Genomic DNA, 14,254 nt, shown 5'->3' with positions numbered 1-14,254 from the left:
ACATGGGCGATCTGGGATTTCAAACCAGGTCTGCATAGTCTGTACGAAAGAATAGTAACCCTGGTCTGCATCTAAGCCCTGGTTCTGCTACTGTGTGAACTAAGGGTGCTTGAATACCCTTAGCCTCGGTTTCTTCAGTTAAACTTGTAGAGACAAGTTAGGTTTATGAGCTTTGTATGAAAAGCAAATTGTGAAATCAGTATCAAAACACATTATAAAGTACAAAATGCTTATCTGATGTCATGTCTGATCCAGCTGCCACTTACCTAAACATCCATATCAAATGAATGATCTAGGACAGTGAGGGGGCTGGAGGGTTTTCTTAGATCCTAACCTGAACTTTGTTACTTAGCATCACATTAACCAGGCCCCTGTATGAAAAATCTTCATCCTTTTGTTGGGTGTTGGATGCCTAGAAACATGGCTTTGGCTGCATCCTGAGTTATTTCAGAGGCTGAAAACTCCAGGGTAGTAAAATCACTTCAATAATGGTGAGAGAATTGAGGGGTAACGTGAGTTCTTAGCCATCCCTTACCATCAAGTTTGTCTTTAGTAGCATTTTATATTAACACAATATTTGTTTAGCTAACAATAGTATTTGTTCAATGTAAACAATTATAACTTAAATCCTGGCATTGGAGTAAGTTTACATATGACTCTGGCTATTTAGCAAATAAACTCTAATCAAAATTGTTTGGATTATCATAGTGGTTCAGTTATTACCTACCACCAAATATATGAATAGACCTTTTCAGGTTACTTGGCTATTAGAATATTGGTGAAGAGGGTTAGTAGTCCTGGTTATTTGATGACTTTTAGGCTATATAAATCAATTGAACTCTTTCCTGATAAAGTAGAGTCTCTATATACATATTTCTGATTCACTTAGGGTGAGGCTACTGCATTATCACATCTGAAGATAGTTTTTTTTTTTTAAAGATTTTAATTATTTATTTGTTTGACACAGAGAGACAGAGCGAGAGAGGGAACACAAGCAGGGGGAGTGGGAGAGGGAGAAGCAGGCCTCCCGCAGAGCAGGGAGCCCAACGCGGGGCTCGATCCTAGGACCCCGGGACCACGACCTGAGCCGAAGGCAGACGCTCAATGACTGAGCCACCCAGGCGCCTCTGAAGATAATTTTATCTGGTCCTCAATCATAAATAAGCTAGTCTACCACGTTTGAGCATTTTTTACATGTGGTATTATAATAATAATACCAGTGAAAAGTCTGGTGGATCTATGCATCAGACATTTATTGAGCCTCGTTTTCTGTGAGCCTGACACCGAGATTGTAAAGACGCTTCTCTGCCCTCCAGAAATTAACATCCTTGTAGGCAAAAAGACAGACATATAAAGAATTCATTTTCATGTTGTGAAAAGTGTAAGACTTCTGAGGAAGCAGGCTTCATGCTAGTACTTTTTATTCCTACTTAATAAAAATATGATTTTTGTGGCAAGTGCTTTTAAATATGCTTTAGACAATATAATCTGTGTTCAGTCAACACATCTTTAATTATCTCATTTTGTAAAGCTGAAGAGCCCTTTTAGGTGATCATTTACCCCATCCCAGAATCGCCATACATATTGTTGTTGAAACCCACCCAGATAACAGAGCTTCAGATAGGAGTTTAACAGAATGGCTAAATTCTCCGAAGTCAGATTTGGGTCCGGATCCAGGCACTAACAGAGTTTTATGACCCTGAAGTAAGTTATTTTACCTCTCTCAGTATTAGTTTCCTCATATATAACATGAGGATGATAAGTATAACTTTTTCTCTTCTTCAAAATAAGGTTCTAAAAGACAGTTAAGTCCACTGATTCGCAAGTCCACGATGGCACCACTAGAAATAGTATTGTAGAGTTGATGAGAGAACTATAAAGGTTGATGGCACATTTGGTGTTTATCCCATAATTTCTCACTATAATTGAAAGTTTCGACTTTATAGCACTCACTCTCAAGTGGCTTTTGCACTTACACATTACAGAGTTGATGATACTTGGATAGAACATGTCAAGACTATAGAGATGGTGAGGGAGGGAACCTCTCAAAGTCCCATCCAGTTTTGTGATTTTAGAATGTTCAGTTCTTGGGGTGCCTGGGTGGCTCAGTTGGTTAGGCGACTGCTTTTGGCTCGGGTCATGATCTTGGAGTCCCAGGATCGAGTCCCACATCAAGCTCCCTGCTCAGCAGGGAGTCTGCTTCTCCCTCTGAACCTCCCCCCTCTCGTGCTCTCTCTCTCAAATAAATAAATAAAATCTTTTAAAAATAGTAGAATGGGGCACCTGGGTGGCTCAGATGGTTAAGCGACTGCCTTCGGCTCAGGTCATGATCCCGGGGTCCTGGGATTGAGTCCCGCATCGGGCTCCCTGCTAGGCGGGGAGCCTGCTTCTCCCTCTGCCTCTGCCTCTCTCTCTCTCTCTGACTCTCTTGAATAAATAAATAAAACATTTAAAAAAATAAATAAAAATTAAAAAATAAAAATAGAATGTCCAATTCTTCTCTGATAAAAGAATATGTACATTCATATGCTTATATTTTTAGTGTAGTCCACTTAACTTTAATAGAAAAATAACATTAGAATAAGTATAAAATTAGTTGAAATTTTGCTTCAAATCATTTTAGTTTTTTTAAGTTTTCATATTTGGTAATTAAGAAAAATGTACTTAATCAGATGTTTATTAAACTTATTGGATAAAAAAGTGAAACGTGAACATTACAAACTAAAGTAACTTCTATATATATATATATTTTTTTTTTTTTTTATTTATTCATGAGAGACAGAGAGAGAGAGAGAGGCAGAGGGAGAAGCAGGCTCCCAAGGAGCAGGGAGCCCGATGCGGGACTCGATCCCAGGACCCTGGGATCATGACCTGAGCCGAAGGCAGACGCCCAACCATCTGAGCCACCCAGGCGCCCGTAACTTCTATATTTAATGCACCTGTATTCATAAGTGAGAATTTAAGGTGGAAACTGGCAGTGGTCTTGCAAAGTTGTTTCTAATTAAATTTAGTTTTCATTAATCTATATTCTGACAGTCTTTTGATCACTGACCTATTTAAAGTAGCATGAAAATATATATGTATTGTTTGTCTTCTGTATTTTAGAAAGCCAACCTCTTTAGTTTGGAGAAGTTGTATTTACAAGGGAAGTAATAGTCATGGCTTCATCTTGAAATACTCTCTTCTTGCTTGAGGATGATTTAGAATGATACTAACTAATGGCTGTAACAAACCGCCACCTTTCAGTGGCTTAATGCTCGCATACCAGTTAATGCAGACCTTCCTGGTTGATGAGTGGCTTTTCTTTTCTTGAGCTGGTGACTTTGGTACCTCAGCTCCTCCTAGCTCATGGCTCCGCATTCCCTAGGTCCTCAGAGTCCTCTGCCTTCAGTTAGCAGATGAGGAGTAAGAGTAGGAGAAGGCACTCCAGTTTCTTAAAAACCCCTGGCCCGCAAGAGATAAGCATCAATTCTCGCACCTTCCACTGGCAGGAACTAGTCACATGCTCACATAAGGATCCCTGGGACAGGTAGTCTCCAGGCAGCTGCCTCCTGGTAACAACTCTGTGATATGGAAGGGAGAACATAAAGTTTGGTGGGCCCTGCCAAAGGGGACATGAGAATGTACGAATATACCAACTTGAAAATTCTATGTTTATTAATATCTAATAGTCCAGTGTATAAGTACCAGTGGGACATGTTCTTTGGGGCCTTCTGTATTCTTTAATCCTATCACAGTGAAAAACAGCATCAATTTTTAAGAGTTGCCCAAAGCTGTAATCTGTGCCTGTAGGACAGTTTCTTTGTATCAGCTCTGGACCTGGGATGTTTTGGCTTTGTACAGTAATTGACAGCAATCTAAACCTGTGTATATGATTTAAAGGATATAATTTATATTTTTCATATTTTTCTCAGGAATTTTCAGTGTTCATCTTTTACAAGTCTAGTGACATCAGTTTTTTCCAATATTATGCATAAGTAATATATGACTATAGCTTTAGATTCTTATAATAATGTGATATCTGAGTTGTAAAGGTTTTTTAATTGGATTTTTCAATTTTTCAAAAGATATGTATTTTTATATAAATTGCCATAAATATGTAGCAAAAAGAAATTTGTCTTGAAGACCATAAATATTTGGATGGGATCCTGCTAATATTTGGTCAGAGTCCCACTGGATTTCCAAATGTTTAATTACAAAATACTGGAACTGTTTTGTGATGTTTACAAAGCTAATTACTAAGAAATATCCATTTTGATTTTAGGGATGTATTTCCAAAATTATGTAAGAGGGAACTCCTTATCTGTCAGTGGTAACAAACAGCTTGTAATTTTCTCTTAAGTATGTTTTGGAATGGATTCTTCATATTACTAATTCCTAGTCATTCTCATAACCAGTGTCTGGCAAGATTACACACTGCCTCACCAAGGTTTAGTGACTTTTTGATAATTTTATTGACATGGTTCACTTTCTGTTCTTACCTTCTAATTTGTTTTCAATTGGGATTCTTTTTTAAGTATAAATCTTTTATTGTTATTACTACTTGCACTTTATGGCCAGTTGTAAAATTTTCCAGTAATTCCAAGATACTGATGTCAGAAGCAGATTGAATTAACATATATTACTTGTCTTTATTTTCTTGTTCATATGAATATTATATGCATAGGATTATCCCCCACCCCCACAAAAAAAGGACATTGCAAGTTAATTACTTAGTCTCATTATTTTGCGACCTTATCTTCACATGATAAAATTATATATGAAATCTTGCTAAATTCACAATGATATATAAATAGTGTTATTTACAATGGAGTTTAACAGAAGAACCTCTTTCATCATCACAGATGGTTATTAAGAATGAATTTCTTCAAAGCTAGTGCACTTTTTGTCTTTAAACCACTTTTCTCTCAAAGGCTGTCCTAAATTTTTATTTTAAAAGAAAGCATTTCGCATGCTAGGAGGTAAGAAACATAAGGAGGGTAATTAAAATGGGATTTAAACAATTCACTTACATTGCCAATAAAATAAAGCATGTTCTGTTAGGGCTCTTTTTTATAAGCCCTAAAATATGTCTTTCAATTGACTAATATTATAAAAGAAAAAGACACAACACTGTCATCTTCCTAGATCGAATATTTCTGTTTCCCAACAACAGATTTGGCCGTCACTCAGGGGCAAGTAGTATTATGCTTTTTAGATTTTCAGATATATCTGAACTGCTGTTGATTGCTCCCCAAATCAGGTCAGATGCACTCTCCACAGGAACATTTGCCAGAGGTACTGTATGTTCAAATGGAAGATTTTTACGTTCCATAGTCAGTCTCATTTATTCTCCAGACCTCTAAATTTTTCATACTAAGTAGGAGCATCTCACTTTATGAACCATGGGGTCTTTATTAATTAAACAGAGTCAACAGGGCTGATTTATTCTCTCTTCTCAGTTGAGCTACCAAGCACACAAATCAGAGAGGAAGTATCTCTAATACTAGAATGTTCTCCAAGCCAGTAAAGCTAGGATTATCTCATCATACCAATTATGTCAAAGCTCTTTAGGCACAATGCTCACCAGGACATAAAATTGAATGGTCTACACACAGCTGGCCCTATTCCAGCATCATAGGAAGAATTCCAGGTTTTTCTTGAAATAATCACAAAGTTCTAATTATCAAAAACAAAAACAAAAAAACTAGCCATGATCACTTATTGAATATCTACTCTTTGCCAGGCACTTCACATGCACTACCTGAGTTTTAGAAGCTTTGGTTTTTGTTTGTACAAAAGACCTAGGTGTGGGCGCCTGGGTGGCTCAGTTGGTTAAGCGACTGCCTTCGGCTCAGGTCATGATCCTGGAGTCCCTGGATCGAGTCCCGCATCGGGCTCCCTGCTCGGCGGGGAGTCTGCTTTTCCCTCTGACCCTCCCCACTCTCATGTGCTCTCTCTCATTCTCTCTCTCTCAAATAAATAAATAAAATCTTTAAAAAAAAAAAAAAAGACCTAGGTGTGAAATATGTACTTGAAGCATAGAAACCTTATCCCTTTGTTGGTTGTTTTGTTGTTGTTGTTTTCCTAATAAGTAGCTGTTGTAATTGCACGTTTGGTGTTCGGGTGTGTGTTTTTTAAACAGATAGCAAGAAGTATATTGTGAACATAAGCTTAATTAATATTGTATGATGTAACTTTTGTATTTGGGAAAAGATCAGATGTAGATTTGTTGATTTAAAAAAGCGCTTAATGAAGTTTCCTGGTAAGGATGACCTTCTAGTGGAACTTTCTCATAGTCATTGTTCAGAGTCAGTAACTACATTTCTTCCTTAGACATTTTGCTTTTGCTTAGTTTACATTATAAATTTAATGGAATGTCCATATTTAACAGTTATAATAGTTTAAGCATAAGAATGTTATTTTTTTTTTTTAAGATTTTATTTATTTGACAGAGAGAGACACAGCGAGAGAGGGAACACAAGCAGGGGGGAGTGGGAGAGGGAGAAGCAGGCCTCCCGCAGAGCAGGGAGCCCGATGTGGGGCTCAATCCCAGGACCCTGGGACCATGACCTGAGCCGAAGGCAGACGCTTAATGACTGAGCAACCCAGGCGCCCCAAGAATATTATTTTTCAGAAAGTCTGCTAGGAAAGCGTGCACCTGAAACTTGTCCCTGAGTTGGTGGTTCCTGTTTGCCTTCCTTCCCACACTCCCTAACTCAGGGACATTGTTGGGGAGGGAGGATTTATAATAATTTAAAGTCTCTTCTTTGGACTAAGATATTATAAATGTGCTGGTAAACATCAAAGTAAATACACCAATATTTTAAAATTAGCAAAACTGTCTCATCAAGTTTTTCCTTTTGGTTTTAAACAGGTGCTTTGTACAGAATGGTGTGTCCTCATTTCACCTTGCAGCAGCATCCTGGCCCTCTTATCTTACACTCATTAGTATTTCTTTAAAACCACTTTCAATTTAGGCAGACTTCCAGCTTTCCCTAACACCCCCCCACTTGCCCCCAAGACCTTGAAATGAAGTTAACCTGTGCAGAATCCAATGCTTTAGTAAGTTTAGCCTCCATAATAAGAAATTCCATTAAACCATAAACCATTTTAAAGAGATAATGTGGATTACTGTCAAGAGAAGAATGATTCTTTGTACCACTTAACCACACTCTGTACTTTTGAAATTACGAAGATGTTTGAGCCTTGCCACCTTCACCTTGATTCTTAAAACAACTTGAATTCGTTTACCCCATCATGAAGCTTTCAATGATCTTCCATGGAAAGATGAGTTTTAATATTTAAACTGAGGAGTTGAACAATTTGTATTGGGGGATATGCATAGAATTTGGGATATAGGGTCAAAAATAAACCAAATCACCACTGACAGTGAAACTGCCTATTTGTACTAAGTCCAACATTGTCAGTTATTGTCCTCAACAGCCAATAAAGTTAAGTGCATTTTTGTGATAGTTCCCAAATTGTGCTCTGTGGAATACTAGTCCCGTGTGTGCCGACAGGGGCATGTTAGTTTGAATAATACTGCAAACTGCTGGTGAGTCATAGAACATGTTAATACAGTTAAGGCTTAGGGAAATCCTGCAGTAAAGAAACCCATTTAGCTTTATTTAACCTAATGAATCTCAAACTTATTCGACCATAGAATTATCTTCTTTACATAAGTTACTAAAAACCCTTTAAAAACAGACTTTGGAAATGTTACTCTGTGATGTAGGAGAAACTTTTAGACACCCCCCCCCCCATCTTATTTGATCCTCCTAAGTGCCAACCCATAGACAGACATGATGCTACTTTCCATGGTTGAGTCTGGATAGGATAGGGGTCAGGGAGACTGATCTAGATGGATGAGGGCAGTGGGGTAAGCCAGTGAAAGAAAGAGTATCCAGGAAGAAGAAACAAAATAGGTAAATTCACTGCCAAAAAAAAAAGAAGAAGAAGAAGAAACAAATCATCCTAATTCTGGCAGCTGTCTGTCCAACACTCAGGAGCTGGGCAAATAGTGGTGGATTTAAGAGATTCTTTCCACCAAAGGCTGAGTGTTGGATACGAGGTCTGAGAAACACCATCCACCAGGGAGGGGCCCAGGTTGCGATGTCTCAGCACTCCCTGAAGATGCCCTATACCTGTTGCACATCCTTCCCTACCTCTGCTTGTGTTCTTCCCTGAAATGCCTCGTCGTTCGTTCTTCACACATGTTAAGCACCATAAATTCAGACAAGAAACACAGTTCCTGCCCTCAAAGAGCTTCTTAACGAAGTAACTTCTTTCTTCTTTACTGAAGATAAACAGGCACTCATAACAGAGTGTAATAAGAGATAACATCAGGAGCACAGATTGGAGGAATTGTGAGGAAGATTGATTCTTTGGAATTAGTAAGAGTTAACTAGATAAACAAAATGGGAGGAAGGAAGACTGTAGCAGAGAAGAAAGTATTATTGAGGCAGGTAAAAAAAAAAAAATCAAGGTATTTCATACTATGGAAGTATGTATTTGATCCAGAAGGCATGGGTTGGCACTGAATTTTTAGCAGGCGAACAACAGTGTCTGATTTGTCATTTAGAAAGATCTCTTGGCTGGAGTAGAGATTGAATTAACAAAGAACCAGAACAGGCAGAGAGACAAGCATTTTCCGTGACCCAGGCTATAGCACTAGAAGAGGAGAGGAAGTAAAAGACCCCACAGATGTTTCAGCAAGACAGTCCCAGGACTTGCTGACTGAATGTTGGGTAAGGAAAAGCAAGGAGTCAAAGATCACACGTTCTCCTACATTCCTTTTTACCAAAGAAGAAAGAAAGAAATGGGTTTGGTTGAACCTTAAAACCTATCCAAGACTTTTTAAAACTATTGGATGGAGTTCCAGTTGCTTCCTGTCACAAGGAGCTGCTGTAGGGAGGAAGCAGTGTCCCTGGGATCAGGACGTGTGCGGATGGGTAGAAGGACAGGCAATCTTTCAGATTATAATTGCATTCCTTGTTCTTCTCAAGTCATGTAACACAGACGACGTCCTGGATCCATCCTGTGATGAGTGCACTGAACCTGTCCTGCTCAGACGAGAATGAAGAGGATTGTTCCAGAGAATTTCCCGATCAGAAGAGCTGATGGTCTTCCGTAGGAAGCTGAGCTCCATGGTCTTCTAACATCTCATTCTACGTGGATGACTCCCAACATGCAATGGTCTAAAATAGGAGCAAAACACACACTACTTACTGAAGTTCTGAAATAGAGACTCTAGAGTTAGACTACTTTTGTAAAACTTTTTTTTTTTTTTGCTTGTGATGAGCATTTTTTGGTTTTATTGGAGTGTAATTAACATATAGTGTTATATTCATTTCAGGTGTACAATATAGTGATTCAACAATTCTGTACACTACTCCGTGCTCATCACGATGAGGGTACTCTTAATCCCTTTTATCTATTTCGTCCATCCCCCCACCCACCTCCCCTCTGGCAACCACCCTCTTGTTATCTGTATTCAAGAGTCTGTTTTTTTGTTCTGTCTCTTTTTTCCTTTGTTCATTTGGTTTGTTTCTTAAATTCCATGTATGAGTGAGAGCATATGGTATGATGAAACTTTCTGATATAACTGTATACATTTATAAGATCAGTTGCCACTACAGTAGTTCTTTAAGAATTGTCTAGTTGCGTTTTTTGAAATCACATATAATTAGATTTTATAATATGTATATTTTTTCATATACAATTAGATTTGTAATTTTATATATAGTTCTTTATAGAGTATCAGATACCACGGTTTTTATGATTAAGACTTACTGGAAAATTATATGAACACAGTGAAGCACTTCATTTATTTGATAAGTCACTAACCTTTTATATTATTATCTTAGGAAAGTGATCTGAGCAAGCTTTTGGGGGTTTCTTAAGGATCACATTTGGACAACTATTTCATAGGCTACGGAATATAGTTTACACGCGTATGGGGCTTGCTCATTTACTAAATACTTCTCAGACCCTGTTTTATTTAAACCACACAACATGCCTGTGAGACAGATCCTGGGGGTATTTTTATTCTTGTTTTTCGTTAGGGAAATAGTGGTTCAGAATTGAAGCACCTTGTCCCGGGGCTGAGTCACACCTGTCTTCTGATTCCGCGTCCAGCCCCCTTTCCACTGCACCCCGCTCTCCCTGCAGAGGGAGTTCACAGCCCAACACACAGGCCACCGCTGTTCTGTTGATACAGCTGAGCTCCACAGTTGTGCACTCCAGTGGCCACGGAGATTCAGAGGCACCTCTTCACTCAGACAGGGCCCCCCACATAACCCCACTGTTTTCCTATAAACCCCTCACCCCCAAACATTCACCACATCAGGGCACAGCTCCGTGATGCCCTTCCAACAGGCTTCTTTGAGCAGCTCACATTTTTCTACAGTAAAGGGACTGGCTCCCATCAGGGGTCTGCCCTGCTTAAGCTGCCCTTGCCAGAGGGAACATTTGTGGGCTGCTAATGAGAAGAGGAGCATCTGGAATCTCCTCTGCTATCGGGACTCCTCCGTGAACTTTCCTGCTGTGAGTTCAAGACTGGTCTCATGATTGCTGATATCACCCTCCAAACTGATCACACTTTTCATCTTAAGCTATTTTATTGTAAGGATGCCACTAGACAGTTCCTGGAAGGAAGGAGCCGTTGACTTGAAGGGTTAAAGGTTTTCTCTCAGTTTAGTGATTTAAACCTGGGGCTGGGGATTGGGGCCGAGTGGGGAGGAAGTCATTTTAAATGTCCTAGGCATTAGTTAGGTACCAACTGAATGATAAAAAGGGATTTAATCATATCCAATATTATGATATTGTTAGGTAATATACTTAGGAAGAAAGTGAGTAAGAATCATTAATTAATCAGAATAGCCTATTCCCAGACCATGCCTGGTAAGACCGAGAAGTTACTGTTTTTCACCGTGGTCTCTTCTCACCACTCCCTCCCTCCTCCTCCTCCTTGTCCTCTTCACTCTCTCCCCACCTCTGAAAAACAATTACGAGAAAGGAGCTCCAACCTTGAGAATCATGTGATTCAGTCATTTTCAAACATCTTTTGGAGAAAAAGACTCATTTTTCAAATGAATTCTTAGGCAGAATCCCAATATATGTAACAGATTTTTTTTTTTTTTTAATATTGCTGCTCTACTTGAAATGAGAGAAGCCTGAGGCACAATTAAAGGAGCCCCCAGCACAGCTGTGCAAACCTAGGGCTCCTTAGAATACAGTGTAAGAATCCTCAATTGTAACCATTTTATAGATGAGTCAACTGAGATCGTAAGAGGTCACAGAGTGAGTTAGTGGCCAGGTCAAGATGGGACCTAGATCCTAAAGTCTCCTAGTCTACTAAGTTTCATATGGCACGTAATATAGATGTATGTATATTGTAAATATAGGTCTATGTTGTGCTCCCAGATTCAGTCCTGAATATATATATAGATTTATAATTTACATCTTGAATAATAGCATAAAGTCAAATCCAGACTAATAGGCAGTCATTAGCCCTGAGAAAAGTTTCAGAATGGCTGAAGAAAACTCGTGCTTCTCCTGACAGCTATGTGAATATTAGCAAGCTTCAGGGAGACAAGTTTTGAGAGAAGTCCCTGAGGGAGCTCTTTCCTTGTGTCCCCCAGAGGTGAGATTCTCAAACACCTGAAGTTACTTTTATAAGTTAGTGTCTATAATTGTGAAAGTACAGGCTTTTGGTTGTTGCTAAATTAATGGTATGATATTTCCCTCCCCCTACTAGGAGTGTTTTTCTAGTTTGCTTCTAAGAAAACACAGAGGAGACGCTAGAGTCACTTAAAATCAAGGTCCTCAGGCATGCATTTTAGTGACAGACACCTCATATGTTAACTTTGCTGTTTTGTGCCACTTTCTTCCTTGCTTCCTCATGGAATACCTCATGGAAAAGGCCTATGAAAATTGCAATGATATTCTTTGTTGAGCATTTTGTGCCATACATTGCGATGGGCAGTTTGCACAGATTACTTCATTATCTTCTTACAACAACCCCATGAGGTAGAAACTATAATCATCCCCATTTTGTAAAGAAGAAATTTAGGATTGGAGACAGTTGCTAGTCTTTGCCTAAGGGTCACAGGGCACCTACATGTGGAAGGTAGAGTTCAAGGCAGGTGTGGCACAGCCCACTCTCTTAAACCACTCTGCAGATCTGCTCAGGTCCATCGTGTGTGACACTGGGGGGCAGAGCTAGGTCTGTGGGTCAGTTCTCCAAAGGGGCAGATTCCAGTTCTGTGCCACCAGGAACGCTCTGGGAGTTAGGGCTCATCAGGAAAGAATTCCCCTGGAGGAAGTGAAAGCACTATCCCAGGAAGCATTCAATCTGAACTCCTTATGGGAATGGTACTGAGGAGGTTCAGGGTCTGAATTGGCACATCTGAGATTTCTTCCTCTTTATGCTTCTATGACCTCCAAACCAACAGATAAATGCTCCCAAGAGACACTCAAAGAAATATGGTGGGACTCATTAAGAATCCTTATCCAATGCAAATAGAACCCCCAGATTATTTTTTGGTGAGTTGATGTTTATCTAGCCAGTCTTTCTTTCATATAAATCAACCCTATTGATGTGATAAACTTCTCTGTTGACCCACTGGTTCCGATTCTAGGGTTAGAAGATCTCAATGCTCTTACGTCCTTCCACCTCACCTCATGAAAGAGTGACCAGGGTTGGTCATCCTTACTCCTTTTCTCAGGGTACTTACTGAGCACCAATAATGTGCCAAGCACAGTGTGAAGCACTATAGCAAAGTAGGACAAAATAACCATTTCCTGGGTCCTCTTACTCTTGGTTGAAAAGTAAAAAGCTTCTCAGGTGGCCAGAGTTGGAACAGCTTCTCTTTAACTTCCAGATGTTAAAAATAATCTATTTCCATTGAAAAATCAAGTAGTATGGAATTGTATAAAGTGAAAAAAATAGCTCATCTCACTTTCCAGAAGTAGTCATCACAAATATTTTGATGAGTGTTTTTACTCATTGTTTACTGTTAAGCAGCTTGCTCTTGACATAATTCATTGTGGTCACTTTTTCATGTCAATACATAGATTGTTCTGTTTCAAATGTCTGTGTAAAATACCACTACCCAGATAACTCATAGTTTCTGCAGCTATCAGACTGTTGATGAACCCTTAAGCTGTTACAGGTTGTCTTCTGTTATAATGTCACAGTAAACATTCTTACATTCATTAAATTCTTTTCTTCATATATACATGCACTCTTGAGCCAGTAGGTCTACGGTGGGAATACATTCATAAAAGCAAATTGCTCTGTCAAAGGTTTGTTCATTTTCTTTTTTGGTAGATAAAAAATTCGCCTCCAATAAAATAGGACCAATTTACACCACCACCAATGGCGTATGAGAGTTTGTTTTCTATATATTATAGGACTTTTTATAGTGCAAAGATTGCCAATAACTTTTCTGATTGTTTTTGTCCTTAGAAGAGTAATCCTCTTTTTATCATTGTCTAAGGACCTGAATTTTTTTCACCATTAGGTTTTAGTTGTCCCTTAGCAGCAGAGAATGCCTTGCTTTATATAGGGGAGTCTGGCAATGACTAATTCACTGTCTGTTGAACACATCATTACTCTCCTCTTTTTATTGACATTTCCTACTTTATATATAATGGTGGTGAAAACCCACTCTTAATGAGCTAACTTGGGTGAGAGCCCTTAGTAAAGCGCAAAACACAATGCAAACACATCTGCAAGTTCTTTAAGCCTCGGTTTCCCCATCTGTATATGGAGGAGGGTAATCCCCTGACTCTTCTCAAACCAATTCAACTCATCAACCATTTCCTGAGCACCTGCCAAATGCCAGACAAGATGCAAGGTCTTGAAGTTACCACACCAAATAGTTCTGATTCCCAAACCAAGAAACTCATAATCTAAAACCTTTTTCCTTTCTTTCCTTTTTCCTCAAAAACCTTTTATTTTTCCTTAAAGGAGTAAGAAGTCGGGGATTTGTTTAGTAAGAACCCCTGAAGCGAGGCCCTTTATCACTCTCTTAAATTTGAATAATTCCAAAATAATATTAACACCCCTTGACTAGAAATGAAAGAGAAACATACTGTGAGAAGGGGCTCTCCAATAATAAATGCTAAGCAGCTGTAAAAATACAGAATCAAATGATACCTCCATAAAGTGTTTGCAAAATTAGAAAATATTATCCTTCTTCTGGGGGGAAACGGATATTTTTATTTTCTCTGCTAAAGTGAACTGCAACTTTCAGAGGCCAACAGA

At 38.9% G+C, this 14,254-nt stretch overlaps 1 protein-coding gene across 1 annotated transcript in view; it reads left to right on the top strand.

Annotated features, from left to right (window-relative positions):
• Positions 1-9,102, top strand: part of STXBP4 (syntaxin binding protein 4) — a 158,132-nt gene extending 149,030 nt beyond the window's left edge. Inside the window, exon 16 of the mRNA XM_021704305.1 lies at positions 8,988-9,102. Coding sequence (XP_021559980.1) covers positions 8,988-9,102 — 115 coding nt within the window. The remainder of the gene's footprint in view (positions 1-8,987) is intronic.
• The last annotated feature ends 5,152 nt before the right edge of the window (positions 9,103-14,254 follow it).

Source organism: Neomonachus schauinslandi, chromosome 15 (assembly GCF_002201575.2).
Source record: "Neomonachus schauinslandi chromosome 15, ASM220157v2, whole genome shotgun sequence".
NCBI lineage: Eukaryota > Metazoa > Chordata > Mammalia > Carnivora > Phocidae > Neomonachus > Neomonachus schauinslandi.
Note: the sequence above shows the minus strand (reverse complement) of the source record. Positions and strands in the feature narration are given on the sequence as shown.